We start from the raw sequence: 24,383 nt of genomic DNA, 5'->3' as shown, positions 1-24,383 counted from the left end.
GGGTGGGACTACTGGGATTTTGGTAGAATTTCTCACTAAATCAGTCTGAAACACAACTTTTTAACCACATTCCTTCTATATCTAGAGGAGTATAATTAACTGGTACATTCATAATTTATATAGGATATGTCTCCTTTAAATAGTGGTGGCAGCAGCTAAAAGCTGGTCCTTTTAATGACCAGTGCTTTTTGCGGATTTTTGCAAAACCCTAGCCAGGTTCTTCTGAGCTATGCCAGGGCAGTAACACATTATAAGCATAAGTGATGCAACTGCCAATCCCACATTCCAAGGTATTAAGAAAAGCGCACAAAATGAAGTCTAATTGTGACTGTGGCCATGCAGTTTTTATTACCTTGTCTGGGTTGTTTTATTATGTTGTAAAGGACCAGTAAAGAATCTCTTCCTTACATACAGTTTGTATCCGTTTATTTAGTATGTATAAATAAACTATTTTTGGCAAGAAATTACTTTTTTATATGAGAAAGCTTCTATAGTCCTGTAAAGAGCCATAAATGGTATTTTCTGTTTATCTTTGTGTGTATGAATTTAAACCATTGTATTCTACATATTTATCTTTTATCTGCTGTGTAACCTGCCACTTTTAGTTGGAATAGCTGCCCCCATGGTAACACAGTAGCTACTTTATATAAACCGTGGTAGTGTGAAGAAAACACACAATTTTCACAGTGCAATTCAACAGTAAAATATATTTAAATGCTTATAAAACATTTCAATGTTTGTTACCAGTCCTCTAAGCCTACTATATCTTTTCATATCAACTTTCTGTTACATTAGCTAATAAAAGCTAATCATGAATTCCACACAGCACATATAAGACATACGCGTCATGTACAGCATGTTTTTTCTCTGTTAAATAAAGATAAATTGCTCTATGTAAAATAAAGGTAATATTTTTAGAGCATTGCTCGTAATGAATGTCTTCGTAGAGTGATACGGTAGCTTGGGTGTAACGCCAAACACATCCTTTCCCGCTGCTGGCTCCAGTCAATGGACCTGTGACAGGCAGAAGGAGGGAGCCGCTGTCGCCCATGACAACACTCCCCATTTCTCCCTCCTTCCAACTTCTCCATCTCGCCGTCGGCTTCATTGGCGCGTCACTTCCGGTGGAAGCCCTTCTCGGTCCAGACCCCGGACTGTGGCGGTGTGGCGGGAGCTCAGACTAAACGAGCTGTGACAGCGGGTGAAGGGTGATTGCGAGGTGGGGGGTGGGGAAGCGAAGGCCGGAGAGTCGGGACAGTCTAGGAGTGGGGCCCCTCGCCCTTGTCCATACATCAAGCAATACTATCTAACGCATATACTCCTCTGGACACAGTGTCTTCCTCACCATGGGGAACGCTGCCACCGCAAAGAAGGGGAATGAAATTGAGAGCGGTGAGTGTGGGCCAGGATTTGGGTGGGAAATGGCTGGAGAGGCCTAATTGGAACTCTGTGTCAGTGAATGCATTAAGTGCAGCAACTATCTCTATGTATGCAGTAGTAACCTGACAGCATGCTGAGCCCTGTTTATATAATAACTGTGCATCAGCTCAAATTGCAGCTTGTCAACTACAATTACTGTTCTGCCCAGACTGCAGGTTGGACTGCCCTAACCTGGTGTGTACTTGCTGTCATATGTCACGTGGTCTTTTTTAGAGAGGCAGCAAGTGTCACAATTGCACTTTCTTTCCTGCATAGCCATAATGAGGCAAATGTATGCCATACCTCCCTGTTTTTTTTGCTCTGTAATTACTGTTTGCACAGGTCCAAAAGGTGTTTATTCTGTCTTGTGACAGTTTGTCTGGACCTGTAAGCAGCAGGCAGTCCAGATTGCTAAGCTAGTCCCAGGTAGGATGTTGGTCTGCTGAAATTGTTGGGCCCGCTGTGCATTTTCTTTCTCCATGGATCTGTAGAACAAAATGCTGGTCAGTTATCCATAATACAAAATAGGGTAATGGCTTTTACCAAATGAGGCCTGAGTTCTGGAGCCTGTGACGTTATTTACTAACTCTCGCGCAAAGCATGTAATTGAATTATCCAGTACCAACCAATGGAATGTTTACTTTCAGTCACTTGTTCTACACTGATCAAAGCTAATTGCATTTTGGTTTCACTGGGTTACTGCACTTTTTCACAGTAGGGTAACCTTTGTGTCTGTTAATTGTTTTGGGTTTGCCCTCCGTCTGAGCTGTGCCTGTCTCGTTGTTTTACTTTACACTTATTATGAGATGTGTCAGTCATGCTTGACTTGCTTGTGGTTATTCTATAGTCATAATGCAGGGTCAGTTAAATATGGGCTTACTAGTTCATTTTTACTATTTATTTATCCATTTTGGTAGCCACTGTTCATTATTATGCACTAAATAAAGCCGATACATATTTTCATTTAAACTCTTAAGTTATTTTTTCTTATGCATGTGTGCCTGCACCACTGCTAGCTTGTTGGAACCATATGATGAAAAAAAATAAACTGATCTAGCTAAATTAAAGTAAAACAGAAAAAAAATAGAAGTCTCATTTACAAGTGCAGTGTGCAAAGTGTCATGTTTCTTACCCATAATTCCAATGTAATTGTCGCCATGAAGTGGTGCTTAACTCATGTGCAGCTGTTGTGTTATAATGCACAATTGTTCATGCACTTCAACTTCAAACTGGTCCTCTTTGCTTGATTTGCATGTGGAGGTAGGACATCCAGGGACACTGAGTGCAACTATTTGGACATACAAGGAGTGGCTTAAGGGTGAAGACACAGAGCTACTAGTAGCAGCTATTTGACATGGCTACTAAAATAGACAATGCTGATCATTTACCGATAACTCTATGTGTGTTTTAGCAGAGGAAATTCTCAGTATTGTCTATGGCAGGGTATTTTCTGGCGTTTAGCAGTTATGACAAGTAGCTGCTACTAAGTAGCTCCATGTGTCTTCTGAAGGCACACTGAGCTACTAGTAGCTGCTACCTGTCGTGGCTACTAAAATAGTCAATGCTGATCATTTACTGATAACTGTGTCTATGTGTGTTTTAGCAGAGGCAATTCTCAGTTTTGTTTATGGCAGGGTATTTTCTGGTGTTTAGTAGCCATGAAAAAGTAGCTGCTACTAGTAGCTCTGTGTGTCTTCACCCCAGGGCAGTGACAGACGGGGAGATAGTGGCCCCGCGACAAATCTTCATTGCCGCGGGCCACTAATCTCCCCACAATGCCATCCCACCAGCAAGAATGTAAATTGCTGGTGGGATGGCATACGCATCGCAATTTCCGTAAGTTGCCTTGAGAGGAAACTTTGGCCGACTTCCGGAACTCGCATCGACGCGTATGCTATCCCAACGTAGATTTACATTCTTGATGGTGGGATGGCATTGCAGGGAGATTAGTTGCCTGCAGCAACAAAGATTTGTCGCAGGGCGACTAATCTCCCCGTCTGTCACCTCCCTAAGAGTGAAGACACATGGAGCTACTAGTTGCAGCTACTTTTCGTGGCTACTAAAATAGACAATGCTGATCATTTACTGATAATTGTCTCTATGTGTGTTTTAGCAGAGACAATTCTCAATATTGTCTATGGCAGGGTATTTACTGGTGTTTAGTAGTTGTGAAAAAGTAGCTGCTACTAGTAGCTATGTGTATCTATACCCTAAGTCTCAAGTGCCTAATGAATGGTGTATATTTTTGCAACAACTGTGACAAAATTTGTGCAACTGCAACTATGATTGCCAAGCTGAGAGCAGAATGATGGAAAAAGTAATAAAATATCTTTATTGGAATTTCATTTGCTATACCAAAATATAGTGAAGAATGTATCTCCTTTTAAAAATATAAGGATATAATAGATCACCACTGTGTTCCATAACCAGTGGTATATGATTTATAATAATACACACTTTTGGTCAGTTGAAAAATCACTAAGTAACAATTATAACTGATAACATCACTAAGCACCATTTATATAGTAAATGATGCACCCTTTATTGTAAGATATAAGAATATTATAAGTTACTGAGGAGTTGCTTTTATACTGTTCGTGTAACTCCAATGTCACTTCTAATAGTCTCACATTTTGCAACAGGGCTGCGTTATTTATTATAATACCCAAGTTTCAGTCATATGACAGAAATGACATCACTAAGCACCAATAATAACTTACAGTTGATATTTATGACTCTTAAGTATTATAAATATTTTAATTAAACACTTACTTTTAGCGATCTTAGGGTCAACATATCAACATATGATATGTAGTTGATTTAACTGCGGCACAATTTTTGCTATGTGAATCCATCAGTCCATTGATGGCATATTTGGACTTCTTTTAAATGTATGTACATTTTTATGTACATTTTTAAATTTAAATGTATGATTTTTCAATCATACATTTAAACATAAAATAAACTTTTTGAGTTATCTTTCAAATACTATTAAGCAAGATTAAATATACAAATCTTGGTGGATTGGTAGACATAAAGTGTATAAAATATAGACACATTGCATACCATACACAGTGCAGAAGATTGACAATCATAGCATTTGTCATATTTTAAAGGACATGTAAACCCCACACACAAAAATTGAATCAGTGTACAGCCTCATTAAAATCTTTCAAATACCTGCCACACTGGTTGTCCAGAGATTAATAGTAAGGCTGCAGCATCCCCTTAATTACTTAGATTTCCTTCTCCTCCTGTAACCCACTCAGCCCCCTCCCTCAGGAATTTGCTTTGGCTGTTGGCTTGTGGGTATGCTCAGTTGTTCTAAGCTCAGATTACTAAACACATCCTCCAGTCTAACAGCCAGTAAAGAGATGGCATTGCTGGTTCCTATAGATTCTCAGCTCTAGGTGTCTGCTTCAGTTGTTTTCTCCTGAGATCAGCTTTACCTGTTTGTGCTCAAACAAAGCCGAACTTTTATCTGAGACTATTCTGCCTGTGTGAGCCTGTATTCTGAATAAGGGTCTGTGTGTGTATGCTGTTTGCAGATTTATATGTAACTGATTATGTATTAGAGGAAAAATGGCCACCGGGCGAAAGCTGCTATTTGCTTTAGGAAAATGTGATGGTGCTAGCAAATGGAGGGGATATATGGAGTACAAATAATGCCATTTGGGTGGGGGAGACGTGCCCAACTGTTATACATTGTAGGCTTTACATGTCCTTTAAAGGAATGTGAATCCAAAAATGTTATTTTGGTTAATGACAGAAAATGCAACTCTTAGCAACTGTACAATTTTTGATTCTTTAAAAGTTAATGCAATTGCAAATAATTAGTTCTCTGTCCCTTTGTGCATAGTGTCTTGCATGCTTCTTCGCAAGTCTGTTAATCAGGTGGATTCTGTTAGATTGTTTCAGTAGAAACAGCAGTGCAGAGACTAACATGGGGCAAACGCAATAGCAGTTACACTTACAATTAACTTTCAAATCATTGAACATGTTGTAAATGTATAATGCAAAGAGCTCTAAAGATCTGGCAGCATTTTGTTAAAAATGCGTTCTCGGTTTTATTCCATGCATCTGGACAGAACCGGACCCCCTTAAACTCTTCATCAGTCCTAGATCTCAGATTTTAAGTGACAATATACCCCCCTTTGTAAGATGAGCTCATTCAGTTTAGGTTATGTATAAAAGGCACCTAAGCAATAAATGAGTTTCCAGGTATAAATATGAAGGTGTTTTATTTCAACACAGACATACCTTATTCAATAGATTAAAAAGGAAACCATAATAGCCTGTCTGTGTGTTTGTTGTCTGTGTATTTGCCCCCTCCCTCTAGATTCTTGCTGTAATGCAACACCTCCCTTACCTTGCTCCACCTTTGGCAAGTGTGAATTCTGGGACTTAAAGTACCTTTGCTTTCCAGAGAATTTATTAACTCGCAAAGTGAGGGAGGTGGTTGCAATACACTGTCAGCATAAATGAAAAAAGTTTTTTGGTGTATCGTGGTTTCCTTCAATCTGTGGAATTACAGAATCTACATTCTGTCATATTTATGAAGTCTTTTTTAGTTTTAGATATAGTCTACACACAGTTTCTTTGAAGAGCAGGCACTCATTGAGCAAATCTTAAGGCAGAATTCTTAATTAAATAGTAACTGGAGTAACACCTTAGGGCTCTGGCACACGGGGAGATTAGTCGCCCGCAACAAATCTCCCCTGTCACGGGCGACTAATCTCCCCGAACTACCATCCCAACAATGAAAGTGTAAGTCGCCGGTGGGATGGCACACGCTGCGCAGGCGATTTCGGCAAATCGGCAAAAATGCCTCGCGAGGCAACTTCGGCGCTTTGCCGAAATCGCCTGCGCAGCGTGTGCCATCCCACCGGCGACTTACATTTTCGCCGGTGGGATGGTAGTTCGGGGAGATTTGTCGCGGGCAACTAATCTCCCCATGTGCCAGAGCCCTTACGCGTTTCGTGTTCACAGACACTTAATCATAGGCAAAGATGTAACAGCAATCACAAGATATTTAAAGATGGGCCCATCAATCAATGTATACAGATTGATAGTTTCAACAATTGTAAAAAGGCTTCAAGTGGAATATATTGGTGCTCCCAATCAAAACATAGAACACTTTACTAAACATTAGAAACAAGCACACCCAATCCACCATATTGGTGCCCCCATTTGAGGGTTATATAAATTACAAAAAAACTTTATAAAACATTAAAAGCAAAATTATGAGTTATCCCAAACTTCAAAAATGTAACTGTTCCAATATATTACTATGAAAAAATTCCACCATTTTTGAAATTCAAATTTCAGTTGTCAAAAATAACACAAAACATCATATTCACACTTCATGCCACATGGATATCTGGTAGCAAGTGTAAAAATCCATTTTGTTTCATGGAATAACAGTTTCTTAGTTAAATCACCTCCTCTCCTTCTTAATACCCTGAATTATAAAGAAATCCAAATTAGAGAGACTTTAATTTTCCAAGACTTTCGCTACATTAGTTACAGAATTACGTTTTATAAATAAAAAGTGCTCAAGTATTCTGTTTTTCAAGGGTTTACCTGTCTGTCCTGTTTACTGTTTCCCACATTTTTTTTTTTTTTAGATTAGAACAGGGGTGTCAAACTCAATTGCACAGGGGGCCAAAATTCAAAACACATTTTAGGTCGCAGGCTGAACATGTACCAGTGCCAGCAGCCGTATTATTGCCCCATGTACCTGTGCCAGCAGCCATCATATTGCCCCCATGTACCTGTGCCAGCAGCCATCATATTGCCCCCATGTACCTGTGCCAGCAGCCATCATATTGCCCCCATGTACCTGTACCAGCAGCCATCATATTGCCCCCATGTACCTGTGCCAGCAGCCATCATATTTCCCCCATGTACCTGTGCCAGCAGCCATATTGCCCCCATGTACCTGTGCCAGCAGCCATATTGCCCCATGTACCTGTGCCAGCAGCCATATTGCCCCATGTACCTGTGCCAGCAGCCATCATATTGCCCCATGTACCTGTGCCAGCAGCCATCATATTGCCCCATGTACCTGTGCCAGCAGCCATATTATTGCCCCATGTACCTGTGCCAGCAGCCATCATATTTCCCCCATGTACCTGTGCCAGCAGCCATATTGCCCCCATGTACCTGTGCCAGCAGCCATATTGCCCCATGTACCTGTGCCAGCAGCCATATTGCCCCCATGTACCTGTGCCAGCAGCCATCATATTGCCCCCGTGTACCTGAGCCAGCAGCCATATTGCCCCCATTTACCTGTGCCAGCAGCCATCATATTTCCCCCATGTACCTGTGCCAGCAGCCATATTGCCCCCATGTACCTGTGCCAGCAGCCATCATATTTCCCCCATGTACCTGTGCCAGCAGCCATCATATTTCCCCCATGTACCTGTGCCAGCAGCCATCATATTGCCCCCATGTACCTGTTCCAGCAGCCATATTGCCCCCATGTACCTGTGCCAGCAGCCATCATATTGCCCCCGTGTACCTGTGCCAGCAACCATATTGCCCCCATTTACCTGTGCCAGCAGCCATATTGCCCCATGTACCTGTGCCAGCAGTCATCATATTGCCCCCATGTACCTGCGCCAGCAGCCATCTTATTGCCCCCATGTACCTGTGCCAGCAGCCATCATATTGCCCCATGTACCTGTGCCAGCAGCCATATTGCCCCCATGTACCTGTGCCAGCAGCCATATTGCCCCCATGTACCTGTGCCAGCAGCCATATTGCCCCCATGTACCTGTGCCAGCAGCCATATTATTGCCCCCATGTACCTGTGCCAGCAGCCATATTATTGCCCCCATGTACCTGTGCCAGCAGCCATCATATTGCCCCCATGTACCTGTGCCAGCAGCCATCATATTGCCCCCGTGTACCTGAGCCAGCAGCCATCATATTGCCCCCGTGTACCTGAGCCAGCAGCCATATTGCCCCCATTTACCTGTGCCAGCAGCCATATTTCCCCCATGTACCTGTGCCAGCAGCCATCATATTGCCCCCATGTACCTGTGCCAGCAGCCATCATATTGCCCCCATGTACCTGTGCCAGCAGCCATCATATTGCCCCCATGTACCTGTGCCAGCAGCCATCATATTGCCCCCATGTACCTGTGCCAGCAGCCATCATATTGCCCCCATGTACCTGTGCTAGCAGCCATCATATTGCCCCCATGTACCTGTGCCAGCAGCCATCATATTGCCCCCATGTACCTGTGCCAGCAGCCATCATATTGCCCCCATGTACCTGTGCCAGCAGCCATCATATTGCCCCCATGTACCTGTGCCAGCAGCCATCATATTGCCCCCATGTACCTGTGCCAGCAGCCATCATATTGCCCCCATGTACCTGTGCTAGCAGCCATCATATTGCCCCCATGTACCTGTGCCAGCAGCCATCATATTGCCCCCATGTACCTGTGCCAGCAGCCATCAAATTGCCCCCATGTACCTGTGCCAGCAGCCATCATATTGCCCCCATGTACCTGTTCCAGCAGCCATATTTCCCCCATGTACCTGTTCCAGCAGCCATATTTCCCCCATGTACCTGTGCCAGCAGCCATGTTTCCCCCATGTACCTGTGCCAGCAGCCATGTTTCCCCCATGTACCTGTGCCAGCAGCCATCATATTGCCCCCATGTACCTGTGCCAGCAGCCATCATATTGCCCCCGTGTACCTGTGCCAGCAGTCATATTGCCCCCATGTACCTGAGCCAGCAGCCATCATATTGCCCCCATGTACCTGCGCCAGCAGCCATCATATTGCCCCCATGTACCTGCGCCAGCAGCCATCATATTGCCCCCATGTACCTGCGCCAGCAGCCATCATATTGCCCCCATGTACCTGCGCCAGCAGCCATCATATTGCCCCCATGTACCTGCGCCAGCAGCCATCATATTTCCCCCATGTACCTGCGCCAGCAGCCATATTGCCCCCATGTACCTGTGCCAGCAGCCATATTGCCCCCATGTACCTGTGCCAGCAGCCATATTGCCCCCATGTACCTGTGCCAGCAGCCATATTGCCCCCATGTACCTGTGCCAGCAGCCATATTGCCCCCATGTACCTGTGCCAGCAGCCATATTGCCCCCATGTACCTGTGCCAGCAGCCATATTGCCCCCATGTACCTGTGCCAGCAGCCATATTGCCCCCATGTACCTGAGCCAGCAGCCATATTGCCCCCATGTACCTGTGCCAGCCAAAATATTAAGCAAGCTCCACTCCGCGCCGCACCGGTTTCTCCCGCCAACCCTACCGACGTGCCTACAGCGGGCCGGATACAATTACGTGCCGGGCTGGATGTGGCCCGCGGGCCGCCATCTTGACACATATGGATTAGATAGATCACATGTGTATTGCAATTAATTTATTGCTTCTTCTAAAATATGTTTCCCCTAAAATTAAAAGAAAGTGTCTCACTCCTTAATATATTCGGAAGTTATGTATCCTCCGGCACCACATCGAAAAGAACCATTAAATCTGAGCCACATTTTATTTTCATTGGAAGGAGTATAAATATCATTTGAAGACAAAATAGTCTACACACACTGGCCCTGAATATGACTTCAGTGGCCTTAAACTCAATATATGTGATAATATCAGTGATATCATAGAGCAGTGCTGTCCAACTTCTACGGTGCCGAGGGCCGGAATTTCTCTAGCATACATGGTGGAGGGCCGCTAATGGAAGCCAGTTTTGACCACTCCCCTTTTTGAAACCACACCCACTTCAAACCACACCTATTTTATCACAATGGTGGTAGCACAGCAAAATCCCAAATGCTTGGTCCTTACTGTGGGGATATCAACCATCATTCATATGTGAAAGAATTATGTCATATTAAGATATACCCTTAAATTCCATATGCCTCCTCCTCCCCTGTGGATAGCAGAGCAACCCCCGGTACATAATTACACACCTTAGGGACCATTTAATGGCTATTTCCAACTGCTAACAAACTCCCACAACAAACCCCCTGCCAGGTTCACCTCCCACAAGTAGCATAGGGCAAGCAGAGTATAGCACACACAGGAAGCTCTCTGCCTGTCCTAAGCTGTCTGTGTGTGCCATACTCTGCCTGTCCTACACTGCCTCTGTGTGCCATACTCTGCCTTCCCTATGCTGCCTCTGTGTGCCATACTCTGCCTGCCCTTCCCTGCCTGTGTGTGCCATACTCTGCCTGCCCTACCCTTCCTGTGTGTGCCATACCCTCCCTGACCTATGCTGCCTGTGTGTGCCATACTCTACCTGCCCGATGATGGCTGTATGTGCAATACTCTGCCTACAGTACCTATGTCTGAGGTGTGAAGAAGTGAACAATTGGAGTGATTACAGTCTGAGCCTGAGGTGTGAACACTGCAGGGGGTGAACAATGCAGGTATTAAAAGGGGTGAAAAACACAGGGGATTACATTTTTAAACAATACAGAGGGATTACAGCCTGAATCTGAGGTGAGAACCATGCAGGGGCCAGTTAATCTCAGTACTGATACCATTTGATGCTTACTCAAAGGTAAGCCATCAAAGCAGCCAGACAGGTGGGGGGCCACACAGAGGGGGGCCGCCAGTTGGACAGCACTGTCATAGAGGACTGTTTATGGGTTATTCCCATCACTCCAGTTGACTTGCAAGTTTGTTTTGCCATAATAGTGTAGAGTTTCTATGTTCTCCCTGGGTCTTCGGCTTCTATAAAAAAATTTTTTTTTTTAATATACAGGCAGATTCTGTTAATAAAATCCTGGATATTTATCACATAGAGGGCTTTCTGTGAAAGTGGTTAGACTACTTGTAGAAGTTATTTAAACAGCCAGTTTATTACATGAGCACCTCTTTGAGTGCACAGCTATAATTGCACATAGGTCAGCTGTGCTGCCATAAAAAATAACTTATGAGGATGCCCAAAATTATTATAATTATTTTTGTCTACATCTTAATGAAAGATAGCTACAAAATTATATTATTTTTTTTAAAAAATGCAGTGTTTGTTGATCCTTACTTGTTTTCTGATTCTTTTAAAACAGTAGAACAGAGAGTCAGGTTTCTTTCCCTTGTTTTAAGTTTTCATCAGGTTTTTTGCACTGTTATTTCAGGAGTGCAGAGAATGTAAACCACCAGACTGATACTACTTTTTAAAGGAATTACATTTACAAATAAAACCATTGAAAAGTAGTGTGTATTGGAAATTTGCTTAAAATTATATTTTCTTTTGTTATGCAAAAAATTGTTTTGGGGGGTAGATCTCTAAAGAAACATATGTGCACCCAGAATAATTAAAATGCAAAGAGTTATTCTAGAAACAAAAAGCTGATCTTTTGAACTTAAAAATTTATTGTAAAAGGTTAAATCAGAAGCTTTATATGGCCTAATTGGTCCTCAACAAAATTAGAAGCAAAACTAAGGGGCACATTCATCAAAGTACGAAAGGTCCGAATACAAAAGAATTGTATTTTTTTTAAAGGTTACAACTTTTGCGTATTTTCTGCGTCTTTTTCTCGCCGCGTACGAAAGTTTGTGATTCATTCAAGTTTCGATATCGTGACTTTCCTTGGGCCAAGTTGGAGCTGCCATTGAGTCCTATGGGAGGCTTCCGAAATCATGCACAGAAGGATCAAAGGCAGCAAGGGTTTCCTGCATTTTCCGATCGATCGAAAAAATTGTACTTTTCGGTCATTATACAATCAGATATGATTTTTTCGTATTTTGAAATACAAATTTTTCGTATTTTAAAAAGCACGATACAAAAAAAATCATATTTGAAAATCGTACTTTGGTAAATCTGCCCCTAGTGTGCAAAACACTGATCTACCAAAAGATATACAGGTCATTGTGTGTCATCAGTGAGATCTACTGAACATGGTTTTGGATGCTATTCTAAGCAACTATGTAAGAACAGGGTGTTAGTGGGTGTAATTAGTGGGGTGGAGAAATTGGGTTGACATGTTATAGATTGGTTATTATAATTAACACAGGGACTGTCCATTTAAAAGTACAGTGCCACTATAACGGACAAAGCGCCAGTATGGGAATATAGGGTTTTTCTGTTTTGTGGTCAAGGACACAACTCTACCCATTCAAAGCCTATACCTGGGATCTTGGGTTCCCCCTACTTACTGGCTCTGCATTGATCCTTAGGTTGCTTGATGCGATGATAGATGCTTTAAAGTTTATTTCCCCTTAGAAACTGCTCAGGGGATCAGTCTCCGCTATGTAAAGCTAAAATGAAGAAAACAGCAGCACTCCGGTTGTTTTGTGAATGTGAATCTTTACTCAAGTGCCAAAGGCAACGTTTCGGGCTTCACTCCAGCCCTTTATCAAGCTATGTAAAGCTGGTATTTTTGTTTGAATTTTACAACTCCTGTATACTGACTTCAATTGTATTGACATACATTTTCTGAGAATATTGTTGCATCTATTTTGGCTAGTCAGGCTAAAGTGGCTAATATTTAGTGGTAGTCTAAAAATACAGTATAGAAATTCAACCCTATTGTTGCCCCCTCTCTTTTATGAAAAATTGAGTGTGTCCCCTTTAAACACTGGTTTGATGATAAATAGCTTTGAGTGACTTATACACCACTGTGGGGTTATACTATGCTATTATGTTTGCATTCTATTCTGCTCTTTGGGTTGGTAGCCTTCCATTAGTACAAATATTGCCAGTAGGGCAGTTTCAATAATCCTACCAAAGTATTTTTGTTGCAGCTCACCATTTGCTCATAGTAATTCTACAACTATACAGAAACAATTTCCTGAATAAAAATGTAGCCGCAAGTCCCAGATGTGTAACTAGATACAAGCACATGAACAGATATTGTAGGCTTTTTTGACAACTTCTATGCATATAAATGTAATTAATAATTCCTGAGCAATATAGCAAGTAATATAGAAATTAAACAGTCAGCATGCATTCTGGCATTGATAGACATCTAAAAATTTGAAAAGTACAACATAAGTACAGCAGCAATAGGAAATCCAGACGTATAGTCTGATTTCCAGCAGTAAGTATTTCATGCATACCTAGCATTCCTGGACAGGGGGGTTCTTTTAAATGAGCTTATAGCTGTGTTCCCTCTGACTACCTACCATAGGACTTCCACTAGAATATTTTTATTTGTCCATGTTTAGCAACCAAATCCTTTAGGTAGTAATGATTTTGACTAATGGCACTAATAGCATATTCTCAGCTGGCAGAAAAACACCTGAACCTAGCTGTGATGCCTGATCGTAATGAAAATTAAATGACACTGATGGTACATACAGATTTTGGTTGGTTAGTGTTTGGGAGAGACTGTTTACAAAGCCAGGTTTGGACGTTCTGCCAGCAGAGAAATTGCATGCATTTTGTAGCAAAAGTTTTAGATTATAAGTTTCATTGTGCAGGGTTAGTTTTCCTGAAAATCTGCAACAGGTCTGAAACCTAAGTCATTACTGCAGACAGTAGCAGAAGTCTCTGACAAAGTCATCTGAAACTATATTCTATATGTAACTATAATATAATTTAAAGTATACCTTAAAATGTTTCTGCGCTCACACTGTCAAAATAGCCTGATGGTGGACCTATTCCCACAGTGTAATGCAAGCTTGCAACCTATTAAAACTGCAGGCCTGTGGTCTTAGTGTGGACAGTAAATGAAGCAACGATGTTGGAAACTGATGGCTTCAAAAATTCTAAGCTTGAACATAACATAAAGTTTCATGCAATGCCTACCTCTCCTTATCCCATTTTGGGACTTAAAGGAACAGTAACACCAAAAAATGAAAGTTTATAAAAGTAATAACAATATAATGTACTGCTGCCCTGCACTGGTAAAACTGGTGTTTGCCTCAGAAAGATTCTTTAGTTTACATAAAAACTAAGCTGCTGTGTAGCTATGGGGGCAGCCATTCAAAGGAGAAAAGGTGCAGGTTACATAGCAGATAACAGATAAACCCCCATTATATTCTACAGAGCTTATCTGTTATCTGCTATGTAACCTGTGCATTTTCTCCTTTTTTCTAGCTTGAATGGCTGCCCCCAGGGCTACACAGCGGAGTATTTATATAAAACTATGGCAGTATTCCTGAAGCAAACACACCTGTGTTACTAGTGCAGGGCAACAGTACATTATATTTATTTACTTTAAAACACTTTCATTTTTTGGTGTTACTGTTTGTTTTTACATTATATATGTCTAAAAACATATTACAGGTATTGGACCCCTTATCTGGAAACCCATTATCCAGAAAGTTCCGAATTACAGAAAAGTTAACTCCCATACACTCCACTTTAATCAAATAATTCACATTTTTAAAAATGTTTTTTTTTTCTCTGTAGTAATAAAACAGTACCTTGTACTTGATCCCAACTAAGATGTATTTAATCCTTGTTGAAGCCAAAACCAAGCCTATTGGGTTTAATTACTCTTTAAATATATTTTTTTAGACCCCTTTTCCAGAATAACCGGGTCCAGAGCATTCTGGATAATGGATCCCATACCTGTACTAGTACCTGAAGGGGCACGTATGGTTCATGGCTCCTTTACTTGCTTTCACATTGCGACGCTCTGCATGGAGGCTTGTTCCTATAGGTCCCGCTATACTCAAATGTTTATGCAGAATTGTGCTTACCAGAAGGGAATGTTTAGGCTGTCATAATATTTTTATGTGTCACCATTTATATACAGGCTTTAATGGTGCAGTCAGCTCAACATAGTGCATTATTCCAGACCCTTCTGGAATATATTACATATTTGTTGCAGTAACATACACCATTAAACCCTGCTTTATTTTTATTGTTTAGAAAAGGGGACTTAATATACAATGTGTGTTGCAGACAGGAACAAAGTTTGGAGGCCCCTGTCTGCAAGAACTTTAAACATCTGAAATATCTGTGTTATCTTAACTTAAGAGAATCCAGTCTTTGTCAGATAGGCTTTCTAAAGCAGTTAAATCTTCAGGAGGTTTTGAAAAGAAAGGATTAATTTGCATCAGAAAAACAAGGCAAAATATCTTTACAATAATATCTTAAATAATTTTAACTGTAAAGAGCATACATTATTTGTTACAGGAATATCATTGCCTTGAGAGGAATTTTCCGCTATTTCACTGAAATCGCGCTGCCGCGTATGCCATATGCGCGTATGGCATTTCGGGGAGATTAGTCGCCTGCGAACAGGGAGATTTGTCGTGGGCGACTAATCTCCCTGTGTGCCAGAGCTCTTAAGTATGTAAAAAAAAAAAATGTCGCTTGGTATATCACAAGGACAATAAATTTAATCTGGACACTCATTGATACACAATCTTGCAGAATACCGTAGCTTGTTTACTTTGAGTCTTAAGATGGCCATACACGCACCGATAATATCGTACGAAACCTCGTTTCGTACGATATTCGGTGCGTGTATGGCAAGTCAGCGAGTCGACCGATATTGCAGGAAGCTGCTGATATCGGTCGACTCGCCGATCGGGCCAGTTAAAAGATTTTGATCGGGCGCCATAGAAGGCGCCTGACCAAAATCTGCCTTCAGCGCTGAATCGGCAGAAGGAGGTAGAAATCTATTGTTTCTAACTCCTTATCTGCCATTTCAGCCCTGAACGGTTTGTGGCTGATTGTACGATCTTTCGTGCGACCATCGATCGCAAATCGCCACGTGTGTGGCCACCTTTAGACCAAGAGCCTTTTATGTAAGCAGTAATGTTAGTGTTTTAGTTCCCTAAAACCATTCTAAAAGGTAAAGCATTGATACATGGAATATCCAGTTTAAATTAAACACAAAGTCAATTAGTTTATGAGTTTGAGGCATTTGTATTTTGTTGCACTGGAACCCATGTTTTAAAGTAGTATTTTGGATAGTTGCTCTATACAGTGTATCTAATGGAGCATTTATGTGGTGTCTCAGGTTCTACCTGAATTACGCCCTTGATTCCTGAGGTACCCTGAGGCAGCATTCTGCACATACAGAGGAGGGGTCACAATGGAAAAACCTTGGAAAGTAGGTGTAAATTGTATGCGTTGTATGTGTTGTAATCATACATCAAATGCCTTATCTTTTTCCCTGTCTCAAATATTTTGTATTACTGCTACAGACAATAGTAATAAGATTTAGGGAATAATTGATTGATAAGTCAACTTTTGGGTCATAAAGGTAACTCCCAGGATTAAACGGGGTCCTCTGAGACCCTCTTTCAGAAGTTCAAGTTTACATTTTCACCTGGCTTAACAAGTTTACTGCAAATCTTAGTTGTTGTTTTTGACAATAAAATTGTTTCTCAGTTAAATTTAAAACAATATTTCTTGGCTTTGCGTCATACATGTTAATAGTTTATTGCATAGCCATAATAGTCTGCAATTGTTTTGCAATTAATGAATTTAGTGTTTGTTTTCCAGTCCAAGTTGTAGACACATTTTTTCTGCCTCATAGTTGGTATATGGTAAATAGTTGGTGTGGCACTCTAAATACAACATTCACGATCTTGAGCATTGGTCACCGCTTAATTTTCTTTGGCAAGAGGTGCATGCCCTTAACCCAATGGGTGCCTGGGTGCAAATGATAGAAGTTAATATAAAAAAAAAGTAGTTTTGCATTCTGCAGGTGTACATATATATATATATGTTTTATCACTGTTTTACATTCATGCTGATTTACATTCATCTCAGTAGGAGTGAAACTTTTAATATTTGTCAGCTGCGGAAATCCTTGAGCATTCTTTTATTTTTTTTTAGCATTTTTACTTAGGGCCAGATTTATCAAAATGTAAGATTAGAGTTTTCCACAGAAAATCTCACCCACTTTCTATTCATTCCTATGGGATTTTACAAGCATATTTATCACAGAGTTTACTCTAGCTATCACCCATTGATAAATATGCTTCTAAAAATCCCATAGGAATGAATACAAAGCAGGTGAGTTTTCCTGTGGTGAACTCCAATCTCACATTTTGATAAATGTGCCATTTACTAACCGTCGTTTTGTTTTTTTAATTCGGATTTTTTAGCAGAAACTAAAAGTGAAATTTCAAAGATTTACTAAGCGTCAAAACAGTTAAAAAATCCGAATCCAGCTAAAACTTGTCAAGATCATGTAGAAGTCAGTGGCAGATGTCCCTTTTTTTTTTAAAAAAGAGAAATGTTAGAGTTTTACTAATGTGTCCCTTAATATTGTTTTGTTTACAATATTTCATTCCTGTCAGCTGAATGAAGCCTTTGAGCATAGATGTCAGTGGCTGAATCAATTGAGCATTGTTACAGCTCCAGTAAGCTTTTTGTTGCAATGATATTACGATACATTGTACTATGTTTAACCCACTTTACTGAGCAGCATTTCTTTCTGAACACACTGGAGATGTGGTTTTTACATGTCTTTTTTTTAAGGGACATCTGGATACCTCAAATTATACATTTTTGGTAGCATTTCCCTTTTTGAAAAATGCTTTGTCCCGGGATGTGTTTGAATATGTGCAGCCCTATATTAGGCAGATTTCATAGACCATCCTCTTTCATTAGTCTGGTATAAACTTACTAACAAACAATATGCTTTTTAATGTAATTCATTCAGACTTGCCAACAGTTGTGGTTGAGGGGGTGTGATAACAGCACAAATGTATAGGCAGAGAGTACGGGTGAGCGGAACCTTTCGCCAAAAATTCACTTTAAAAAACTGTAATGTAGGTATAGGATATATTATCCAGAATGCTTGGTGGTTTTTCAGATAAGGTATTTTATATAATTTGCATCTCCATAATGTAAGTCTGCTTAAAATCATATAAACATTAAATAAACCCATTAGGTTTTGTAGCATAGTTGGGATCAAGTACAAAATGCAGTTATATTACTGCAGAGAAAAAGAAAATATAAAAAACAAAAAAAAAATTAAACATTTTATCTTCCTAAAATGGACTCTATGGTAAAGTCATGCAGTGGGTCAGGTACTCGCGGGTTACCCACGAAAAAATTCTGATACCCTGTGGGTTGCGGGTAGGACTTTCAGATGGGGGTCGCAGATAGAGTTGCGGGTCTTAGCTGCAGTAATAGCTAGTATTAGTTATCTACTTCTATTTGGCCTTTGCTTTTGCTGTACAAGCAGATAGATTCACTAGTCACATGTAAAGCAAACACACCTTATTAATTTCTATACATTGTATACCTGGGCAAAGTGCGTGCCTTTATATAACATTTTGCATTTTATTTAAATTAAGAAGGCAATTTGCCAGACCTATTGACCTGATATGCAAAACATTTTTTCTGAATGTCAGAATAAAGTATAAATAAGAGAATGCTTGAAAGTAACCAGAGCAAAATTATATGTATAACAAGAATTTTACCTCACATGTATTTGTCATCTATTATAGTGTACATATATTTACATAGCATGTTATAGAGAATGTTGATCAACCTGCCAGTGGAGCCAACAAGCTAAGGACCCAGTCACAAATCATACACACAATTTTATCAGTAGCCAGTAAACTGGATAAAAGTTGCACAGACTGGGAAAGAACATATAAACACCTTGATTATTTTTATGCTTTATGTTTTGCTGCCCAAATATTTGTTTACTGTTCCCTTTACAGTGAATTTTCCTGTATTTTGTCTTAAAAATATTTATTGACAAATTAAACAATGAATTTTCAGACCTAACAACAGCGTTTTTCCAGTCTGAAGCAAATCTTTTTCAGTTACGCCTGCAATTTTGTCCTTTAACAGCAGGTGACAGTAGAAGTCTATATAGTGAATACAGATTAAGATATGTTTTGTCATTCCTTTGGGTCTGTCATATGTTTGCTATTTATAGGAAGAGTTTATACTGTACAGTGGGATTTTTATAATCCACATTTGTGACCGTTTCACATCTTAAGTAGAGATACCCTTCTGCTTACTAATTATTTTGGGAAAGACATTACATTAACATTTTACAATGTGGGGGTGTTTACTTTTATTAATTCTGTAACTGTAATTCATATACATTATAAATAAACTGGCACATTTATTGGGGTAGGAACCTTAAAGGAATGGTTCAGTGTAAAAATGAAACTGGGTAAAATGGATAGACTGTGCAAAATAAAATATACTTGTAATATAGTTAGGGAAAAATGTAATCTATAAAGGCTGGAGTGGACAGATGTCTAACATAATTGCCAGGATACTACTTCATTCTTTAGAGCTCTCTATCCTCTTAGTCAGTGACTTTAGGGGGGGCCACATGGGACATAACCGTTCAGTTTGTTTTTTAATCTGACCTGCGTGCTCATAAACTAACTGTTATGTCCCATATTGCCCCCTCTCAATTCACTGATTGGTTACTGACTGCTAACAGCTTAGAGAGCTGTAAAGGAGGAAGTAGTGTTCTGTCTATTATGTTAGACATCTGCTCACTCCAGCCTTTATAGATTACATTTTTGGGTAAATATATTGAAAACATTTTTTTATTTTGTGCAGTCTATCTGTACTACTCAGTTTAATATTTACACTGAACCGTTCCTTTAAGAATTTGTGTGACTTTATAGAAGGTCAATTACAGAGAATTGCAGCTGAAAGTGTCAGTATTTTTCTTTTCAAATGTCAGCTTTGCTGAAAGCCTTTATAGTGTTTTTGGAAGAAGTATGTGGCTGCTTTAGGGTGCTGTTATGTGATGATTTGTGACAGAGTTTAGAGTTTTTTGTTTTGTTTTTTTCATTTACACTTGAAGGGTTTTGCAAATAAAGTAAACATTAGAAACAATATAATATTTTGGGCAAACTATTTTACGAAATTAGTTATCCTGAAACCTTTCTGGGATATGGACAGGCCCTAGGGCCAAAAGCTCAAATTAGCCCAATATCACCTACCTGTGGGCATATCAGGAGGAGATCCGCACGCTTGGTGACCTCGCCAAATGAGCGGAACTTACAGTGTATGGCCACCTTTACTGGTGAATAGAAGCATCTGAAAGTTGTCAGATGCCCTTATATATTTATTCATAGTTATATCTTCCTTAAGCACCTCTTCTGTTGTGACGACAATCCCAACATTTCCTTGTAACTAAGACCTTGATTACTTCTTTTGACTTTCTATTTTGAGAACTGGAAACAAAAACTGCACTGCTTATTCAAGATAGGGCCTTACAAGTGCTTTCTTGAGGGTAAGAGTTAGCATCTCCTCCTGTAAATATACTCATTTTAATGCAGGACAGTGCATTGCTGTCCCTCACTGCTGCTGACTGCCATTGCTTACTAAGTGTATTATCCACAAGAACCTCTAGGTCCTTCTCCATTAAACATTTGCTTAACTTGGTCCCATTAAAGGAGAAGGAAAGGCTAAGTCACTTGGGGGTGCCAAAATGTTAGGCACCCCCAAGTGACTTTAATCACTTACCTTTTACCCCGGGTTGGTGCCCCTGTTAGGAGAAAACCGCACCAGCCCAGGGTACCTGTAGCAAGTATTTCCTCTTCCTTCTGCCGTCAAAATCCCTGGGCCGGCGCTTGCGCAGTAGAGTGAAAAGCCAACTTTTTTGTTAAAGTTCTGCTTTTCACTCTACTGCGTATGCGTACATGCGCGAAGAAGGAAGAGGAGACCACACTCGTAGGTACCATGGGCTGGTGCAGTTTACTCCTAACAGGGTCACCAGCCCGGGGTTAAAGGTAAGCGATTAAAGTCACTTGGGGGTGCCTAAAATTTTGGTACCCCCAAGTGACTTAGCCTTTCCTTCTCCTTTAAGGGTATAGGTGACTTGCATGCTTTTAATTCCCAGGTGCATAACATTACTTTCTCAACAAAAATATTGAGGATAGACCCAGCTGCTTCAAGCCAACACAAGCATCGATTATTATAGTATAGTAACATTTTGTTAAAATTTTGTATTCTGCAACACATGTGAACATGAATTATTATGTCCATCTGTACTGCTTCAACTCAACCCCCCGGCTCCTTGCACCAGAAATGCAGAAGTTTATGGTCCTGGTGGTTGATTTCCCTGTCAGAAAATCAAAGTCTTAAAGGGATGGTTCACCTTTATTACAGTTTTGAGATATAAATAGATACGGTTATTTAAAACCTATTTGCAGTTTGGTTATTTAAAAAATGGATTGTTTTCAAAATAGCTACCTGTAAAGGTAGTGCTGCATGGATCTCTGGGTCTCTATGCTTTTTCCAAGCCAGGGGGCTCGCAGACACCCTGGCTGTATAAGGTCCTGTTCACGTCATGCTGATGTGCAGTGGAGTAAGGAGTTGAGGAAGTGCAGGCATAGGTCGCTACTGCACATCCTCAATTCATTTGCATATCTGTGATCTGATTGGCTGATGTGATTCAACCAATCAGATGAAAGAAGGGGCATGTACAGTAGTGAGCATTGCCTGCCCCTCCCTGCAGTAGTCCCTGGCTGGCGCAGCAGTGAGACTTTCTGCCGCAACTGTACAGGTAGCAATTGTAAAACTATATCTCTTTTTTTTTTTTTTTTTTTTAATTAAAGCAAATTGCAAGTATGGCTTAAATGACTACTGTATCTATTTATGTATTTCCAAACTCCAATAACGGTGAACCACCCCTTTAACGACCATTTGTTTGAAAGCTTATTTCCCTGCAAGTGATAATAATTCTGATCCTATAAAGATCTAAACAACATGTTCAGATTTGTTCTTGAAAAAGATCAGTGTTGGATCTGAAGATTGTGAATGATCAAGTTGTTAAACTGATTAGGGTTAGACCAGGTGGAAAACAAGTTTTTTACAGGTATAGGACCTGTTATCCAGAATGCTAGGCACCCAGAGTTTTCTGGAAATATCTCCATACTAAGAAATCATTTAAGCATTTATAGGATTGTTTTGCCTCCAAAAACAATTTCTTATATCTTAGTTCAAATACAAGGTACTGTTTTTATTACTATAGAAGAAATATTTTTTTTTGAAAAATTTGAATTGTTTGATTTAGATGTCTGAGAGTCTGAGAGATGATTTTCCCATAATTTGGAGTTTTCTTGGTAACTCTTTTTCAGATAATGGATCCCATACCTGTGTTAGTACTGTGGGATTGAGTATGGCAAACATCTAGTGCATTACCAATAATAAGGTGGTCCTAGCAACCAATTTGCCAGTGATAGTAAATTAGTTCATGGTAGGTGGGTAAGATAAGTGTATGGTACATTTAAGCATGCTGCTGCTATTTTCCTTCACTAAAGAATTATTTCAATTTTATTATTTAACAAAAGCGAAAATTATCCTTGAGGCATTTATTTCAGTTGAAGATATCCATTAAGAATCATTACCAACTCCTATAGGTTTGTGCCCTTTTGCATGTTATGCCTGCTGTTTGTGTAGTGGTTTTTCCTGAACTTCAGTGCACCCAGGGCATGTATTGCAGGTACAGGACCTTCACTGCACACGCTCTGAGCTGCTCTCAGTTACTGAGCTGATTAGTAATTTATTCAGATTCACATTATATGACAGATCTAAAACCAGGGCAGTTGCATCAGAATTGAATAAATAGTCCTGTAGCAAATGTGACAGACAAATGTAATTTTTTGCTTCATAATTTGCTCAGAGCACGCTGAGCATGTGCACTGTCTCCCGGACAGTTCTAACAGAATCCAAGATGAGGAGCTCCTGTGACAACTGTAAAGATCTATATCATTACTACTATAGAGATGCTAAAACTTTTAGCTAGTGCAGTCAGCTTAGTATAAAATATGGCATTTCTGGCCATATTCATTTTTAGGGTTTAGTTCTCCTTTAAACATTCAATAAACCCAGTAGGATTGTTTTGCTTCTGATATGGGTTAATTGTGTCATAGTTAGGATCAAATACAAGTCCTGTTTAATGACAAAAAATGAAATAATTTTTAAAAATTTTAATTAAAATGGAGTCAGTGGGAGATGGCCGCCTTGTAATTCGAAGGTTCCTGGATAACAGATCCCATACCTGTATATGCTGTTAAATGATAGTTTTATTGTGGTTACTGATGAAGCTTCAAGTACAGGTATGGGATTCATTATCTGAAAGCCCGTCTCCCATAGACTAAATTTTAACCAAATGATTCATAATTTTAAAACTATCCTTTTTCTCTGTAATAATAAAACAGTAACTTGTAATTGATCTCAACTAAGATAATTAATCCTTATTGGATGCAAAACAATCCTGTTTGGTTTAATTAATGTTTTATTGAGTTTATTGTTTTTTAGTAGACTTAATGTATGGAGATCCAAATTACAGAAAGACAGGGTAATGGGTCCTATACCTGTACTTGTGTGCATCAACTGCAGCCATCCATCCATACCCATGTTTAATCTGTACTTATGAGTGCATTATTAGCCAGCAGTGATAATTATGGGAAAGGTAGAGGTTTGTCAGGTGCAGGCAAAAACTTTCTACAATGCAGCAATAAACTAGAAACCTCACTCATATTCTGATGACCGGATGTTAACATGTTTAACTTTGTTCAAATCCATTAGTCTTATACCTTTGAACCTTAAATAACATCTTGTGTCATAATACAAATCACTTCCTATATTGAAAAATGAGGACCTTTGGAAAATCGACAATCAGATGTTTCTGCTCTAAACAAGAGGTAATCACCATGGTAACACTGCATTCACTAGTCGCTGGTGATCTAAAATTAGAAAAGAAGTATATTGTGGTGTATAAGAAGAAGAGAGGGATGCTTCTAGGTACGTAAAGATTTAATTTGCAATAAGCGCACATGTTTAAATTAAGCTGGTGATTTTTTGCCTTTTTTTTAACGAGCAGAAGTTAAGGTCCTGTGACTGGCATGGAAGTGTTTCTAACACGTAGAAATCTTCAGCTAGATAACAGAAATCCTATTTCTGCCTTTTCCTAAATATATAGAAATAGCAGCCACTAACACTGCTGCTACTATAATAATGCGCCATCAGCGCTGGCAATAACCAATGGGATAATCACAGTTTATTATATCAGAAAAATAGTCTTCCTCTTTCAGTGTATACTTTCGTATGATCATGTTAGGTTC

General features: G+C 39.9%; 1 protein-coding gene across 1 annotated transcript in view; it reads left to right on the top strand.

The window, feature by feature from the left end:
- The first annotated feature begins 989 nt into the window (after positions 1 to 989).
- Positions 990 to 24,383, top strand: part of prkacb (protein kinase cAMP-activated catalytic subunit beta) — a 54,751-nt gene continuing 31,357 nt past the window's right edge. Inside the window, 1 exon segment of the mRNA NM_001171196.1 lies at positions 990 to 1,392. Coding sequence (NP_001164667.1) covers positions 1,347 to 1,392 — 46 coding nt within the window. The 5' untranslated portion in view covers positions 990 to 1,346.

Source organism: Xenopus tropicalis, chromosome 4, assembly GCF_000004195.4.
Source record: "Xenopus tropicalis strain Nigerian chromosome 4, UCB_Xtro_10.0, whole genome shotgun sequence".
In the NCBI taxonomy this organism is placed as follows: domain Eukaryota; kingdom Metazoa; phylum Chordata; class Amphibia; order Anura; family Pipidae; genus Xenopus; species Xenopus tropicalis.
Note: the sequence above shows the minus strand (reverse complement) of the source record. Positions and strands in the feature narration are given on the sequence as shown.